The sequence below is a fragment of the Hirundo rustica genome, chromosome 3 (assembly GCF_015227805.2).
Source record: "Hirundo rustica isolate bHirRus1 chromosome 3, bHirRus1.pri.v3, whole genome shotgun sequence".
In the NCBI taxonomy this organism is placed as follows: Eukaryota; Metazoa; Chordata; class Aves; order Passeriformes; family Hirundinidae; genus Hirundo; species Hirundo rustica.
The window spans coordinates 170,676-188,498 of NC_053452.1; the positions used below are offsets into that span (position 1 = coordinate 170,676).

At 51.7% G+C, this 17,823-nt stretch overlaps 1 protein-coding gene across 1 annotated transcript; it reads left to right on the plus strand.

The window, feature by feature from the left end:
• The first annotated feature begins 2,055 nt into the window (after positions 1–2,055).
• TTL (tubulin tyrosine ligase) lies at positions 2,056–17,230 on the plus strand. The gene is made up of 7 exons (XM_040060889.2): positions 2,056–2,303; positions 5,552–5,630; positions 7,342–7,574; positions 10,409–10,544; positions 10,637–10,906; positions 11,797–11,940; positions 14,190–17,230. The coding sequence occupies exons 1-7, from the start codon at positions 2,147–2,149 to the stop codon at positions 14,305–14,307; spliced, it is 1,137 nt and encodes a 378-aa protein (XP_039916823.1). The 5' UTR covers positions 2,056–2,146; the 3' UTR covers positions 14,308–17,230.
• Positions 17,231–17,823: the final 593 nt, after the last annotated feature.

The window sequence follows — 17,823 nt, forward strand, 5'->3', positions numbered from 1 at the left end:
AGGCTCAAAGCCAGCAAAAAGCACATGCAGGAATCCCATTGAGAATGGGTTAACTGCAAGCATTTTCCCTGCATACACAAAGAAGGAAAAAGCTTTTGCATTTTAATCTAATATGCATGCAAGAATTATTAAAAAAAAAAAACACCACCACAAAACCACCAAACCCAAATCCCAAACACAAAATCCACCATGCAACAAGAAACTTTGCATGGAATATTGAGTAGTTCATTACTGGACTTCATTCTGCTTATTGGTCTAACAGATTGATCTTAACTTTATGGAATATCTTTGCCCCTTGTACTAAATTATACAAAAAACACAGATGAGCCAACAAAATATCTATCAGTTGGAATTACCCATACATTTGGAATCCTGTTAAACAGCCCGTACCCAAACTGGGAAGAGGGCATGGCTTCAGGATCTGAGTCCCAGGTGCTCTGTGATGTGTTTTAAGCTAAACCACGCACAACACTATGAAGAGAACACACGCTGAGGATGCATTTGAAAACCGATGCTGAGGCACATGTCATCCCAGGTCCAAGAGCCCCTCCTAGCGAAATAAGCTGCCTGGAGAATTTGGGGGTTTTTTTGGCGGCTATAAGACAGCAGCTATTTTTTAAATTAAAATTTTTTCCATCCATAAATCACTTAACACCTTACCATGTGCTGTGAAAAAAAGAAAAGGCAATGTGCAGGTCATGACCCGTCTGTGTTTCCTTCAGCAAAATGTTATTTCTTGGAAATATATCATGATTTATAGCAACCAGATAGAGTATGCAATGCTGATCTCATTACCCATACAGTGTCTATAGGAAAACCAGGACATTAACCAACTCAAAACCTCAGAATTTTCATAATTGATAGGTTTGTTATGACAAAACCTTATTTGTGATGGGGAGGAAATCTGACTTTCGGGTTTTGAGTTATCTTTGGTCTGCTGCAAGCTTGTTTGTGAGGAAGACTGAAGTGATGGTTACAACAAGGTGACCTTTCTATAACCAGAAAGACCAAATTGCGTAGTAATGTAGGAGAAGATAAGTGATATGAAGAGTCAAATGGGTTAGGAAGGAGATCTACTGGCTCAGAGCTGAGCTGCAGCCTCGGGACTCCTGTGCACAGCACCGACACCCACGGCTGGGTGTCCGAGCCCTGCAGCGGGCACCCACAGGGAGCGAGGCTGAGCATCCCCCAGGGCCCTGGAGCACCGGAGGGGACCGGTGCCTGCAGGCACCGAGCCTGCGCTGGGCGACAGAGGACACCCCGCCCAGAGTCACACCGGGAGCGGCGGGGCCGGTGGCAGATACGGGCCGGTGTCACACCGGGAGCGGCGGGGCCGGTGGCAGATACGGGCCGGTGTCACACCGGGAGCGGCGGGGCCGGTGGCAGATACGGGCCGGTGTCACACCGGGAGCGGCGGGGCCGGTGGCAGATACGGGCCGGCGTCACACCGGGAGCGGCGGGGCCGGTGGCAGATACGGGCCGGCGTCACACCGGGAGCGGCGGGGCCGGTGACAGATACGGGCCGGTGTCACACCGGGAGCGGCGGGGCCGGTGACAGATGCGGGCCGGTGTCACACCGGGAGCGGCGGGGCCGGTGGCAGATACGGGCCGGTGTCACACCGGGAGCGGCGGGGCCGGTGGCAGATACGGGCCGGTGTCACACCGGGAGCGGCGGGGCCGGTGACAGATGCGGGCGGGTGTCACACCGGGAGCGGCGGGGCCAGTGGCAGATACGGGCCGGTGTCACACCGGGAGCGGCGGGGCTGGTGATAGATGCCGGTCGGTGACACATGCCGGCTGGTGTCACACCGTGAGCGGCGGGGCCGGTGACAGACGCCGGTCGGTGGTGTCAAACCGGGAGCGGCTGGCCCGGCCCCCAGCGGGCGCAGGGCCCCGCCCCGGCGGCTGCACGGCGTTACGGGGCGGGGAGGAGCAGTAGCGGGATCAGGATCAGGATCTCGGGATCAGGAGGGCGGTTCTGGTTCCGGGTCAGTCCCCGCCCGGGCAGGCTCTCGGGCGGTGGGCGGCCCCGGCCATGCGGAGCCGGGCCGGGCGGCGGCGGCGGCGCAGGGCCCTGCCTGGGCTGCGGCGGGGCCCATGAGCCGCCGGGGGTAGGGCGGGGAGCGCCTTCCCCCGGCCCGCCGCCATGTACACCTTCGTGGTGCGGGACGAGGGCAGCAGCGTGTACACCGAGGTGAGCCGGCTGCTGCTGGCCAGCGGGCAGTGGCGGCGCCTCCGCAGGGACAACCCCCGCTTCAACCTGATGCTGGGCGAGAGGAACCGGCTCCCGTTCGGCAGGCTGGGTAAGGGTCCTCCCCGCGCCCGCCCCCGCCGGCAGCAGGGCCCGGCCGCTCCCCGGTCCCCTCCGGTCCGCGGCCGTGGCCGCGCCCTCCCCGGTGTCCCCCGCCGCCCGGCAGCGTCCCCGCGGCCGCCGCAGCGGGCACGGGCAGAGCCCCGCGGTTCGGGAGGCGCCGCCCGCCCGCCCCGCTCCCCGCCCCGTCGTTGTCGCTGTGCCCGCGGCTCGCCGGCCGCCCCGGCCGCCGGTGCCCGAACAAAGCTCGGGCACCGCGGGCTCTCCGGACAGCCGGCCCCCGGCAGGGCTCTCTGCGGGCCCCGCTGACGCCAGCCGGGGCTCCAAGGATGCCCTTCCCAAGCTCCCGGAGAGTGATTTCAGCAGTGCTCCCCAAAACACCCCCGCACAGCTTGTGGCCTGTGCTGCGGTAAAGGAGTGGGAGGGACGGAGTAGGGGGACACAAGGGTCGCCCCCCTGTGACATGTGGCAGAGCTCAGGATCCCGGCTCCCCCTCTGGTGCATCCCCTGCATCCCTTGCCCTGCAGCAGTGCCCTCCGGGCTGTTTGCACCGCTGCGGGGACCTCAGACAAGCCCCGTGCCTTTGTGGGGTCGCGGTGGTTCCGGAGTCATCCTCATCCCCTGCCTGGTGCTCGCTGCGGGGTTATGGGGGCGTTTCTGCTGTTTGACACAGGAGGCAGAACAGGTCTAAGCCAGGCACGTTCAAACCTTCACTCCAGAGCTGAGGCTGGTGTGGGTGTGCCTCTGCAGGGCTTGGTGAGGGGTATGGCACTAGTTCGTGCCCGGAGCAGGGTGTGGGTAGTTCCAGAGGCCCTGTGTGTGTAGGGCCACCTTTATTCCTGCTGTCACCCTGCGAACGCACAGGGAGCTGCCCTGTGCAGGCTTGTCCCCTGCCTGCCGTGCATGCTTCTGTCCCACGGCACAGCCGCCCTGGCGCTCTGCCCCGCTGGATGGTGCAGAGCCCAGGAGCAGGGAGGGAGAGTGCCCACAAGCAGGGAGAGCCAAGCCAGGCACTGGCAGAGTTGCAGGGCGTGGCAGGCAGCGGGGATGCACTGTCATCTTGGCCCTGGTTTCTTTCTTTCTGAGGTGATTTTGCAGCACTGCTTCTGGCTGCAGAAACATCAGAACAGGCAGAGCTCCGTCACTCCAGCAGCTCTGGTGCAGGATGGCTTTGCAGCTCCTTTCTTGCAGCAGAGACCCATCTCTGACTGCTCTTTTCAATTTGCAAGTCGCCAGCTCCAGCACCTCTCCCTCATCTCCTCCACACTCGTGAGTGGAAAGTCCCCATCACATGGCAATGCCATCTGGTCACCTCCCGGTGTCAGGGTGTCTGCAGCAGGCAGGGAAACACCAGCAGAGCCTGGGGCAGTGAGGATGCTCACACAGCATCCTGTGGCAGCAGGCACAGCAGGCAGACCTGTGCTTTAACTTGCCCAGCGTGGAGGGCCTGTGAGCATCAGGCCTCATTGCGGAACGAGTGCAGATCTTTGATGAGAGTGGGCATGCACAGCACATCCAGCTTGTGGCCATCTCTAACTAACCCCTTCCATCCTCCAAAAATGTCCTGGGGTGATGGAAGGGCTTCCCTGAGCCCTTCAGCAGATGCTGCCATGGAATGCCCAACAACTCAAACCATTTCTCACAGCCAACCCGAGGAGAGGGGCCATGCTTTGGCACTGGCTTCTTTAAACCATCCTCCTATAGCAGGAACTGGTTGCCTGAAATCAGTAGATTCAGACCAAAAATAACATGGTTATTTTGGTGCATTTTCCAAAAAGCTCTATCTTCTTTGGTTCGTCTTCCTGAGCAACTGTTGCATCAAAGCTGGCTTGGTTTTCCTGAGGGTTCTACTCGGTGTTAGCAGACATTAATTCGGGGAACTGTAGGGATTTGCATTACTCGGGGCCTGAGCTGGATCATGGAGAGAAGTGGGGACTGTCAGCATGCACCACTGCTTCTGCCCAGCTGCAGGGACCTCTGTAGCTCTCACTGATACCCTAATTCCTGGGGGATTGTACCCTTATGCTGTGTCCACATCTAGCAAAAAAGCAGTTTGTGCTGAGGGGATGGAAAGGAGGACGAGGCTGCAGAGGGGATGCTGGGCTCTGTGCCCTGCTGGTCAGGAGAGGATTGCCACTTTGGTCAGTGCCTTGGCAGCTTTTTAATCCCACTAAACGCGTGCTGCAGGCCTCACAATGTGCCCCAGAAGTTTCCCCTCTTGCCTTGAAGTCCCTCTTTGCTGGCCACTCAACTCTATACTGCAGCCTGCTGCTCCATGGCAATGCTCAGGAGCATTGCTAGAGAGGATGTGTCTCCTCAGGATAAACTGGAAACAGAAGAAAATTTGAGGGGTTTTACTGTTTTCTTTTCAGTAAAAAACCTGTGCTGGCTGCACACTGAAGTGCCTGAAGTTACAGATCCTTTCTGCAGGATGCTTTTCTGCTATTTTATATTTAAAGATTTGTGAATAAAATGACCCAGGTCAGGAAAGTGACTTTCAGGCTGAAAATATATATATTTACTCTCTGTGATCTTGCAGCTGTCTGATGCTTAAGGTAATGTTTGCTCCAGGAGGGGCCACCAGAATAGTCAAGGGGACACAGGCTGGCAGCCAAGCACTGGGACAAGGACTTAGAGAAGTCAGTATCTGTCTTTAGAGATACTCAGACTTTGAACAAGAGGTTGGAACAGAGGCTCCCAGAGGTTCCTTCTCACCCCAGGTATCCAGTGGGTCTTGTTGCAAACTGCTAGAAACGAGCAAGACTCCAAGTCTTTCAATGTTTCCCATTTTTTTGTGGTATCAGGCCCAAGAGGGAATCCTGTTGCACATGACAAAGAAAAAAGGCCCTTTGGTAAGCTGTTGTCTGTGTGTCATGGTGTGTTTCCCTGCATCCTCCACTCATATTTAGGAGTAACTGAAATCTTGGTTCTTCAAAAGCTTACACCAGCAGATGGAGAACACTTTTGAGTAGTGCTGCCAGTTCTGAGTGTGAATTAGGGAAAAATTGCTTCCCTTTGCAGAATGGATGTGTCAGAGTAAAAACAAGTGGGTAACTGCATGGGTTTTTTTGTAACTAAATGAAAGAAAGCACAGTACCAGTTCACAACCTGTTTTCTGTAATGCAGGGCAAGGAAACAGCTTCAATATTTTACCCCCTACTGCACAGGCCCTTTGCACCAAGCAGCTGTTTTGTCTTTATTCACTGAGAAGTTTGTCTGACCTCTGTTTCCCCTCCTTAGGCCATGAACCTGGACTTGTGCAGCTGGTGAATTACTACAGGGGAGCAGACAAGCTGTGCCGCAAAGCATCTCTGGTGAAGTAAGAAATTCTCTGAAATGTTAGATGGGCTTGACAGAAGCTTCTCTTCTAACCCTTGTTGAGTGTTGAACCTGTTTGGAGGGTGTTTCACAGAACAGCTGCTCTGGGAATGTCCTAGCATGTGCTGTCTTTAGACTCCTGGGCTGGTCTCTGGAGCTGTTTGTGTGCACAAAGGCCTCTCTGTAACCTCGGGGAAATGCCATTTCCACTGAGTTGTATCTACTTGAAACTATAGAGTGCATTGAATCAGATTAGAGCCAAATCAAAAGGAAAAAGAAACACAAACATATCTGCTCTTCTTCCTTGCAGACATTTAATTAAAACCTTCTTCTTTTATTCTCTGTTTTGTACAGAGAAGAGACGCTAATGTGCCTTTAGCTAATGAGATTCGTTGGTCAAACAAATGCTTGGAGACATCTCCAGGAAGAGCTCTGGGAGTTATTTCTGCTTGACCTGCCATGCCAGGGTCTCCTGGGGAGATGCGGATGATCTTTCATTGTAGATAACCCTCGCCCCCGTGCAAACTCTGCTCCCACTGGAGTATCTTTATGTCAGAGCTCTTGGTTCTCCTTCAGCAATTTGAGTGCCTGTTACAGTCTGCGCTGCCTCTCACTGATGCAGTCCTGCAGACTGCGTGTGCTGATCCACGGCCTCTCCTTCCTCTGCAAAGAGCCTTTTCCCAGTTACTTTCCTGGCAGTGGTGATGGTCTTTGTCAGAAAGTGGTAGAGTATTTTTAAACAAGCACTTAACAGCACTCTTCAAGTGGATGGATTTCTCTTTAGCCTGTTACCTAGCATGCTAAAATTGCACACCTGTTCTTATATCCTGCAGCTTGGCTGACCTTTTTAACTGTAGGGTCAACCATGCATCAAGCTACGTAGGAGCCCACAGGACAACAAATGACATTCCTCAGGGCTCCCAAAGTGCCCCTGACTCACTGCCATCTCAACAGAGAGGCACAAATGCACAGAGAGAGTCAGCACCTCATGAGCTCTACTTTTGTCCTTAAGTAAAGCACAGGCATGTGGAGAGGCAGGCAGCTCTCTTGACTTTGAAAGGAAACAGGCCTGAGCTCTGCTAACAGGAATTTGCTGCTGTCTCCAGACATTACTGGTAGAAGGGATGTGCTCCAGGGATCCCAGACACCTTGGGATGTGAAACATGTAGCTGTGCCCTTGCTTTCTGTGGCTTCCCAGTGGTCGTCATACCCAGCAGGGACACCCGGTCTGATCTCCGTGGGAATGGGATCGAGGGCTAAGCACCAGCACAGAGTGCATTACTGCTCTGGCTTCCCTTTTTCCAGCTGTGATCACAGCATCCTTCCTGCCCTGAGCTGTGTCAGCAAAAATACCTCCTCCGTTCCCTTGTGCAGAGATGATGCGGGGAACGCACCACAAGCTTTAGTTAGGTGGAAACTTCTCAGCTGTTAGTTACGTGATATCCATGGTGTCAATAAAAGGTTAAATGAGAGTTTGCAGGTTTTGGTTCAAAGAGTAGTGCTTTGCTGTGGGCTGGGGTTGCCGTGATATCTGTAGGAAAACCCTAATTTCAAGGGTCTGAGGAAAACAGGATAATTTAGCGCAGACAATCCGTAAGTTGCCATTCATCATAAAGCAAAAGAGCCCAGTTAATGATGATTTTTCCTTATTAAATGATCCCTGTGCAGGTGAGGACACTCTGGAGGTTAACAGCCTGTCTCTCTTCACCCAGGCTCATCAAGACAAGTCCCGAGCTCTCGGAGTCCTGCACATGGTTCCCCGAGTCGTATGTGATTTACCCAACAAACTTGAAGACCCCCGTGGCTCCAGCACAGAATGGAATCCGCCATCTCATAAACAACTCAAGGACGGATGAGCGGGAAGTGTTCCTGGCAGCTTACAACAGGCGGCGGGAAGGCAACGAGGGCAACGTGTGGATCGCCAAGTCCTCGGCTGGCGCCAAAGGTTCATTCTCCAGCACCAGGAGCTGCGTCTCGTTAATTCTCACTCTTCACGTGATCTGTAGAGTTACAGGGCTCGCCTGAGCCACGCTGATTTGTGCTGTGTCTGTGAGGGGCTTCACTCACCGTGCCAGCCAAGCCGTGTGGTGTGCGCGTGCCACCGAGGACGGGCATGGCAGTGAAAGGGCCCATGCTTCTCCACACGTGCACCGCAAAATGGGGGAACGTGCTGCAGGGACAAGGGGGCAGGGACAGCAGTGGAGGGGAATGTGCAGAGCAGGTTAGAGGCAGCAGAACAGCATACAGGGAGGAGGTCAGCAGGCAGGACTGCGGCCTTCAAGGGCAAGGAGCAAAGACAAGCAATGCAGTGTCTGTCTGTCCATTTAATCTGAAAAAGTCAATAGATACCCAAGTGGTAGTGTGTTCTTCCTTGTTCCAGGGTCAATTCCATCACTCACTCTACAGAAATAACGAGCTCTGAAGTAGCTGGACACAGCTGTAAATGCAGTGCTTTGATAACTGTGCTCTCTGTCAGTTATGATGTTTTCATGGGCACATTATTAGAATGGCTGTGTTTAAAAATTTACCTTGCCATGTGTGCAGCAGGGCCCAGCCTGAGGAAGGACCCGGTCTTTTCAGAGAGAACAAGCCCACTCGTATTTGCAGGGTCACTTTGGATGCAGCCTTGCGCAAAGAGAATGTGAAAGCCAGAGCTGGCTGCAGGAAGGTTGCATGATAAAACTGTCCTTCACGCTGGCTTCCCTCTCTGTTCTGCTCTCTTGGCTGTATCACCAAGCAGCATTGGAAAAGTATCCTTATTTTCATCAGGAATGAAGGAGAGATGAGTCCTTTTGTTATGCCACTGTGAGAACGTGTTTCTTTGTGGTAAACTGGCAAAAAAAATCCATCTGGGCATTTGAAAAGGCAGTTGCTGTGGTCTGCTGCAGGCTGAGCAGGTCCAGACTCTTCAGCTACTTCATGCAAGTGTGACCCCATCTTTTCTGCTCTAAAGCAGAGCAGCCTTTTGTATTCATCACTGTGCTGCTGCAAATTAAAGTGGAAAGCAGAGTCTCATGGTAATCTTCTAGAGGGAAGTTTTATACATCTGGGGATCACTTCTGATGAAGAAGAAAGCTTGTTCATGCAGCTCAGGCACAGCCTCCGTCTTGGGACAGGTCTAACAGAAGCTTGGTCATCCAGTAACAGGAAAATTCAAGGTTTAGGATGCCCTGACTCAAACGTTTTAAGGGTTTGCAACTGTGGCTGGAGGTTTTGGTGTTTTCTTTGAGAGCAGGGACAGCTGCCCCACGTAAGCTGCTTTGCTTTGCTGCCTCACTGAGTTGGTGCCTGGGTGCAGAGTTAAACTGATCCTCCCCTTGGTTCACCATCTGTGCAGTGTGGAACAGGTGCCTGCTGATCTCCCACTGCAGCGGCTTTGCTGGCTTAGGGATGTTGTTTCCCTCCTTCCCCCAGTGCACAGTTGTGCCAGTGCAAGGTTCTGCCTTGCTCTGCTGCGATCACGAGACTAAAAAGTCTTGCCCCCTACATAAGGCATGGGTAAGAAAAGATACTTTGATGACAGACTTGCTTTCAGTGGAGGGTGCTGAGACGAATGGGAGGTCAGTAAGGCTGGAAAGCTGAGCAGAAGATGGAGCAGTGGGAGTACCTGCAGGAGCATTTTTCATGGGATGATCCTGCCAAACCCTGCCTGTGCTCCAAACCTCTATAACCCCTTTGATACCTCCTTGAAGAATGGAGTTTTTTGCCCAGTATTTCCTCAAAAGCACTCAGCACAAAATTAAGACTGAGTCATGAGGTTTAGTCCAGAAAGTTAACTAATGCCTCAAAAACAGGCATAGTGCCAGAGGAGTGTTTGATAACTTTACCTCAGCTGGCTTATCCCTCATGGCACCATGCCATTCCTTTATGAAATCCCAGAAGGAAAGTGGTCTCTCTTCAGTGCTCTGCAACAGAAGTTTCCTATTTGGACTCTTGCAAGAAATGAACAGTGACAGCTTCAGCCAAAATGTGGGAGCATTTAAAAGGCACAGTTCATTTCTTTAATGAAGAGCTTCCACAACAGGAACACTGAGTGCACGGATGAACAATTTAAAATAGTACTTTTCCTTATTCAACAATGATTTTAATAATAACTTAAATGAACTCAGTGAGCAGGGTAACACTGCACAAGTGTGCATGTGTGACTGCCTCTGGGAGCCAGAGAAGCCAGACAGGGAAAGAGTCTGGAGTCTGGCAAAAAGAAACCCACAAGCCTCCCTCCCCAAATAAAAAAGAAAGACAAAAATCTTTACAGAAAATGTGCCAAGCCCCCTGTTCTCTATAAACTGCTGAAAACCAGGGAAAAACAAAACCAAATTTTGTCAAGTGCCAAATACAAGCACCACCACACCCTCCTACCCCTGCCAAGCCTAGACAGGAACTAAAAAAGAGACGCAAAAGAAAGCAAAATGCCCCCAAGCCAAGCAGCTGCCTCACTGCTTGCCCAGGTCCCTGTCTGCTGTGCATCTCCTCACACCTCAAGAGCCTCCCCCTGACAGAGGTGCCCTGTGCTGTGTCAGATTCCCTTGGTGCCCATTTGCATTAGACCTGGTTTCTGGGGAGCCAGAGGCCCGTGGCATGGCCAGAAAGAGATCCCTCCACAGATGCATTCCCATGGAGTGACACTGACATTGCTTGGGCTCTGGCTGACCCTGGGGCCATTGGTTCTTGCACGTCGCCTTTTGGGCTACTGAGCCACGGTGCACTTGGGGCCTGAAAAAGCTCCAGCAAAGCTAGAAGGATCCTCTACCTAATTTTGTCTTCAACTTTCTGTGCCAGGGGAAGGGATCCTGATTTCTTCAGAGGCTGCAGAGCTCCTGGACTTCATTGACGAGCAAGGACAAGTGCATGTGATTCAGAAATACCTGGAGAATCCTCTGCTTTTAGAGCCAGGGCACCGCAAGTTTGACATCAGGTAACCTTTCCTGCCTTTGTAATACCAGTTTTCTTTTTCATGCTGTTTCTTTCTGAGCCTCTGAGACTAGAGTTTGTTCTCCTGTCCCCCAGGAGCTGGGTTCTCGTGGATCATCAATATAATATCTACCTCTACAGAGAGGGTGTCCTGCGGACCTCTTCCGAACCATATAACAGTGCTAATTTCCAGGACAAAACCTGCCACTTGACCAATCACTGCATTCAGAAGGAATATTCCAAAAACTACGGGCGGTATGAGGAAGGGAATGAAATGTTCTTCGAGGAGTTCAACCAGTATCTGATGGATGCCCTGAACACAACGCTTGAGAATAGCATCTTACTGCAAATCAAACACATAATAAGGTAGCCAGCTGCCTAGGAGAGCATAACCCTTCAGGGACAGGGAGTGCGTGGGGACACAGCTGGGGAAGCTGAGAGCAAGAAGGGAAGGGTTTCAACTGCATCAATTTAAGATAAGGCCATAAATACCCCCCTGTCACTGCTCAGTGAAAAGGCACCTCCGTGGGTGTTGTTGGTTCAATGGTATGTGTCCATGTCTCTGCGTTTTGCCAGCTGTGGCTGGAGAAAGAGTGAAAAGGGAAGAGAACAGGTCAAAAGACAGGGCTGGGAGAGGCTGAGCTTAAAAAAGGCATAGAGATGATAGAGGGGAAGTGAAGCTGGACTCAAGTGTGCGGACTCTGGATGCTTCCCCCACCATCAGCCAGGAGCAGCACATGGCTTTTGCCTGGGTCATCTTACTCAGTCCTTGACAGCCAGTTCCTTCCTGGGCATAGAAAGTGCCTGGAGAGAGAGCTGGGTGCTGCAGAGAATCCAGGTCTCGACAAAGCAGGCCTTCATGAAGGAATTTGCTTTGCCGGTACCCCATTGCTGTTAATTGCACAAAAAAGATGTGGCATAGTCTTTGAGGGACTTGAAGGCAGATGAGCATCCAGTGGCAGTTCCCTGGGGACCTGCTGCACCTCGTTGTGGCATTGCACATCACGGTTTTCAGCTTGCCTGACCCAGCCGTGCGGGAGGATGCTGCTCTCCAGCTCTTTGTGAGTTAACTCAGGGGTGTCTCCACATGGATTGTCACGGTCACGGGATCTCGCTTGCAGGGACCTGGTTACCAAGGCATGCGTTGGACATAACTTGTAATGTGGGGTGATTCCAGGGCAGCCCATCTCGCATAACTCTGCCACGCACGTGTCCACAGCAGCCTTAACCCCGAGTTTCTGGTTTTCCCTTCACAGAAGCTGCCTTATGTGTATAGAGCCTGCAATCAGCACGAAGCATCTTCACTACCAGAGCTTCCAGCTCTTTGGCTTTGACTTCATGGTGGATGAGGAGCTGAAGGTCTGGCTAATAGAAGTCAACGGGGCCCCAGCATGTGCCCAGTGAGTAGAACAGTTTCTGTAACACCCTTATGTCCCAGAACATGGCTTATGTCCCAGCTCCGAGTGAAAAAGGTGAAAGAAGGTGGATGGCAAGGGAGTTTTTCAGGCTAACACTGGACTCTGCTCTAAGTTCCAGTCAGTTTGTGTTCGTTACTCTTGTCTCTGTGTTTGGTATCCCCCCAGCTTCTTTCCCATGTGACATGGGGCACTAACCTGGGATTTTGAACAAATGGGTTTGAATATAACTTGGGTCATTTTTATTACTCTTGGGTCAAAGCTATGTTTGGAGATTTAATGCTTTGGGAGTCAGATTTTTTTCTCAGTCTCTCTTGTGAAGCCACTGGTGGCTGCTCTTTGTATGAACACGTTAAATGAGTAGTATTAAGGGCAGCAGCTGGAAGTGAGTGACTAAATTTGCAGGCAGCAGGACCGCAGAGCACACTGTGGATGCTGCAGACGTTACCAAATCTCTGTTACCAAATTCTTATCACCAATTTAGTGTTAAGAAGGGCATCATTTATGCAGGTCACACGGGGGATAACTCCCGACCTGATGTGTCCATGTGATTTTACAAGTGTCTTGCTTATACACAGTCACTACATGCATGTTACCATTTGCCCATTACCAAAAATCCGTCCCCAGGTTCCCGGATTAAGTCCTTGCTTTGGCTGTGCCTGCATTCCTGAGCCAGATGTCTTCTTACCTTCCAGCCATCCTTGCTGGGAAAGCAGATTTTGCATGCCTTGTTCCTCTGCTAAGAGTTCACGGGCACAGTAAAAATTGAATTAACCCTTTTGGTATCACAGAGATTGGATTATAGCTTCTTCCAGCAGCCACAGGGAGGCTGGAACAGCCAAACAGCCCTGGCCATGAACATCTCTGTGCAGGCACAGCAGGAGGTGCTGTATTACGTGACTGACACAGCTGCAGGAGACCAGAAATTTTTGCTAAGTGAGCATCTGTATCATATTAAAAAAACAAAACAGCAAAACAGAACAGGCTGCACATCACTGCATTAGAATTTGATCAGATTAGATGTTGATTAAATTAAGTGAGATCATCACTAACAGCAGACAAAACATGCAGGTCAAACCTACCAGACAGCCTGTTCAGCAGCTTTTTCAGGGCTAGGGCTTGGGGAGCTTTCTGTGTCCAGGGATGCCCCGTTCACAACAAGCATCAGGCATTACTGCCTTGCACCTCCTTGTCTTGCTGTAAGGGTAGAATTTGGCTATTGCTGGGTGGATTTGGATTGCAGCAGTGCCCTGTTTGTTTTGTGCCTCTTGGAAGAGCAAGGACTTTGTTGGGAACTTGGAAAATTGAAAACAGGTGAGGTAGGTTTTGGCTATTTGTGACTTCTCCTGTTCAGGGTTATTCTTATTTATAGCACTTGTATCACACAGCTCCCATTTAAAGAGGAAAAAAAAAAATGGCTGCTGTAAGCAAAAACATTCCCAGGAGCTGAAGAAACATCTTACTGTAACATAGCCCCAGTGGCATGGAGTAAAAGACATTGTTAATCCTGGGAAAAACAGCTGTGGTACTAAATATGTCCCAGATGCCAGCAGGTTCAGGGAGGTTACACATGCATTTCTTCCAGCAGAAAATGAAGTTGTTAACTCGTCTCAAACACCTTGTCTCTCTTCTCCGTAATCCTGCTGTACATGAGCTGTGCCATGGTGAAACACATCCCACACATCTGAGGGTCCTGTGAAGCCCCTGTGCCTGGTCACCAGCTGATGTGTACAGCTGTACCCCAGCACAGCTTTTCACCCAACCAGGAACGCATCAGAGCAGTCCCTCTGGGGCACATTCCTGTGTGAACAGCGTCTGGTGCGATAAATCCCAACTCCAAGAGTTGGAAGGCTGGTGCAGGGAGCCCTGAGATGTTTTCTGCCCTTCTGCATCTTGTGGAGACTCAAATCTGGGGGCTGAGGGTCTGGAGCCTCTGCTCAGAAGCCTGACCTGGCTGTAAACATAGATAATGGGTTTTGTGGTCCTTTGTGAAAGGGAGCCATCTTGGGAATTACCACTGTGGAAAAAGAAGGTATTTGTTGGTGTAAACAGGGAGGAGGTAGAAGAGATACTGCTCTCCTCCTGTTTGCCACCCTGAAACTCCTTGTAATGGGAATAGCACATCTTGTAGATCCTGCTGGGAAAATGCATTTCTGCATGAAAAATTGGCCAGGGTTCTGCTGGTTTGTCCTGCCTGGATATCTGATTCTCTCTCTCTGTCTCTCATCTCTTAGGAAGCTGTATGCAGAGCTCTGCCAAGGAATTGTGGATGTAGCCATCTCCAGCGTTTTCCCCCTCAACGACACTGGGCAGAAGATGAACCAGTCATCATCGATCTTCATCAAGCTGTGATGACAACACAACTGCCACTGCTGTGAACAGGGAGAGACTGCACCCCTCGGGTCAGCACAGTTTGGTGGCTTATCTCAGTAACATGCCAAAAAGTGATAGAGACAGGCTTCATATTTTCTGGGAGACCACAGGGAAAAACAACAAAAAGGCATCCTCACAGAGCTGTGATGAGCCAGAGCTGCTCAGATATCTCTGCCTGCATTCACCAAAATCCACTTTAGAAACAGCTCCTGTGACTTTGATACCTGAAACAAATCTCTCTGGGAGTACAACAAAACAACCTTAAAATGAAACCCCAGCAGGGATACTGTAATGCTGTATTAGCTCCTCCTTTTATATAGAGATAACATTGGGTTTTTTAAGGGAATTGAGTGAAGAGAACGATGGAGTTGTCCTCCTCCCGCTGTGTTTATTCTTTCCTCACCTACTGCATCATTAGTGCCTTAGCTCGGCTCCAAATAGGTGACTCCTTTCCTTTGTTCCTGCTCTGTTACATAGAAAGGAGCAAGCTCTCCTGGTGCCTAAAACCAGGAACACCAAGAAGTTTCCTTAGGTCATTTCCCAAGCTGGTTGGCTGAACACCCAGGCAGTGGCTGGCAAAAGGGTGCTGAACTGCAGGCGGTGAGTTAACCCAAGCAAGGAAGGCGATTTTCTTTATTTATAGCTATCCCTTTTCCTACTGAGATTTGAATCAGTGTCTGTCCCAGTCTGAGGCAGTTGGATTCTGCTTAAAAGAGGTAGAGACCCCCTCGGAGCTCACCAGCAGGCTGGAGGATTTCTAGCATCACTTTTGTGCTGAGTGCTTCAAGTAGCAGAAACCTGATCCCAGTTTCTTCTGAGGCACTGCAGTGAATTTAGGCTTTTCTCTCAGACTTCACCTTCATGATTTAATTGAGGCTTGAACCTGAAATCTTTCTACCCAAATCCCATTTGATCCAGCCGATTTTATTCTCCTCCATTTGACAAATACTGCAATCTCACTCCACAACTTGATCTTAGCTAGGGGGAAGGTGGGTGAGGTTTTGGAGACCAGGAGAGAGATTCCTGTTTGCCACACATCTGGGAAATCAGGTGCTTTGAGGGGAAGGAGAGGTTAAATTCCTTGAGATGTCTGAATTTCAGAGCTAACATCTGCTTCAAGTATAACCTAAATCCCTGTCATGTTTCCCACCTTGTGAAGTGTATCTGAATTTGCAGTGTGAGCCCAGCACATCCCTCTGGTTGGGAGAGATGGTCATGGAAAGAGACGGATTCCTGTTCCAGATAACAAACAAACAACAAGACATTGTGGAGATTACAAGCTGCCTGTGTATAATGGGAAGTGATTTTCTGCCTTCCTCAGAAGAACTTAGCATTTTGGTGTACTCATCTCTGCTTGCAACAGAGATTTCAGAGTTCTTCATGCAGCAGACAATCCTGATGGGAAGGGGCTGGGTGATAAGCATGGAGAAGGGTGTGGGGGAAGGACTGGTTGGATTTTCTAACGTCATGATAGCGCAGAGGTGTCAGAATTCCACTGCAGTCCAGGTGAAGTGTGATGGTAACTCACGAAGGTAAAACGTAGGCTCTTAAGGGTTGTTACTCAGCTTGCAAAGCTCACCACATCTCCATTGACAATTTCATGTTATCTTAGCTGAGCTTAAAAACTGCATGGTTTTTGCCCAGCAGTGGGAAGACCTCACAGCAATTTCTGTCATCCAGGATGTGCCTGAGGTGACAGCTGGGCTCTCATAAACTCTAGGGCAGACGAGAACAGAAAGTTTCCCCAGTCAGGATGAGCTGAGGAATGCTCATTTCCTGGGGTGCTAGACCCATCCCTCTCCTCAAAAGGGAAATTCAGATAATGCTTGGTGGAAGAGCCGCAACTACAGACGATGCAGCTATTCATACCCTGCCTTTCCAGCTGGGCTTGGGGGAGGTAGTGTTTCAGGGACACTTGAATCCTCTTTTTGCTGAATTTTTCAGGAATAAGCAACATGCTCTGGAGTAAAACGTGTATTTCCCACCTTCTCTCAAAGTGCCCCCAAAAAGTAAAGCACAGAAGGTAAATGATAAAGGAACAGAGAGCACAGTGCCTAAAGTTTTGCCCAAAATACTAGCTACGAGGTGGAGTAGAGGGTGTATGTGTGGCTGAGGCCTGGGCATTTCAGCCTTGGGTGCACCTTGCAAGTGATGCTCACAAACCCCTGTGAGACTTTCGTTTCTTTCTTTTTTTAGGAATATACAACAATAAATGTTTTCTAGTTTATTTCAGCTAAAAGGTCAATAGAAAAGGTCTTACTCTCTTTCCTGAGCTTTTACCCAGGATACTGCTGGGTTTCTAGAAGACACTTACCATATTGCAGAATGTTGCTAGTCCTAGTTGTATCCCTCCATGTCATCCATGAAGAATTTCTGGCCCAGGTGTTCTGGCTGCGTTGTCCTGCAGGGTCTGGTCCCGCTGGACTCTGGGTTTCAGGTAACTCCCATGTGGCATGTTCCATACGAGTTAGTCACGTTGTGCTTCTGCTGAAATCTGCTGGCTGCCCGCAGTCCATGGAAAACGCCGGAGAGGTCTGAGAAAGGCTCAAACGCTGATTTCATCCAGGTGACCGTGACCAGTGCCCTTCAGGACTGCTTGCATGTCCCGGCTCCCAGCATTTGTTGTTCTCCACGAGCAGCTCTCTCCTGGGAGAGCAGCGCTGTGCCGTTCCTATTCGTGCTCCATGACAGTGTCTGCTGCGGCAGCCCCTGGAAAACCCCGGTTTTGGGAGGGTGTGGGGTGCACACACCTGGCGCCCCTCAGGCCCGGCACCGTGTGCCCAGCTGCTCTCAGGCCAGCATGTGCATGTGGGCTGGCGAATGCCTCAGCTCCCGGCTCTCCGGCGAGATCACATCTGTCCACATCTCTCCTAAACCATCATTAAAACATGCAAACCCCACAGCCTGCGGTGTTTCCTTGCGGCAGCGGCTCCCTGGGGTGGGAAGTCCCCACACCTCGGAAACTGGCGTCACCCCCCTGGCGGTGGGAGCTGGGGGACAGCGGGGTTGTCCGGCATTCCAGGCGTGTGGAAGCGGCAGCGATGGCGATGGGTGGATGTCCAGGCCCCTGTTCCTGGGGCGCATGTGGCCGGGCGCGGGAGGGACACGGGCGACGCGGAAGCACAGGACGACCTGGAGGGGAGAGCCTGTGGGGAGGAGCACAGCTCGGGGGGGACGGAGCCGCGGGGCGGGGTGGAGGGACAGGATCGGCCTCAGGGACAGGGATCGCCCTCAGGGATAAGGATCGCCCTCAGGGATGGCGATGCACGCGCCGCTTCCCCTCAGGAGGCGCGCGAGCCCCTCACGCGGCGTTCTCCGCGCGCCGCTTCTCCTGAGGAGGCGCGCGAGCCCCTCACGCGGCGTTCTCCGCGCGCCGCTTCTCCTGAGGAGGCGCGCGAGCCCCTCACGCGGCGTTCTCCGCGCGCCGCTTCCCCTCAGGAGGCGCGCGAGCCCCTCACGCGGCGTTCTCCGCGCGCCGCTTCTCCTGAGGAGGCG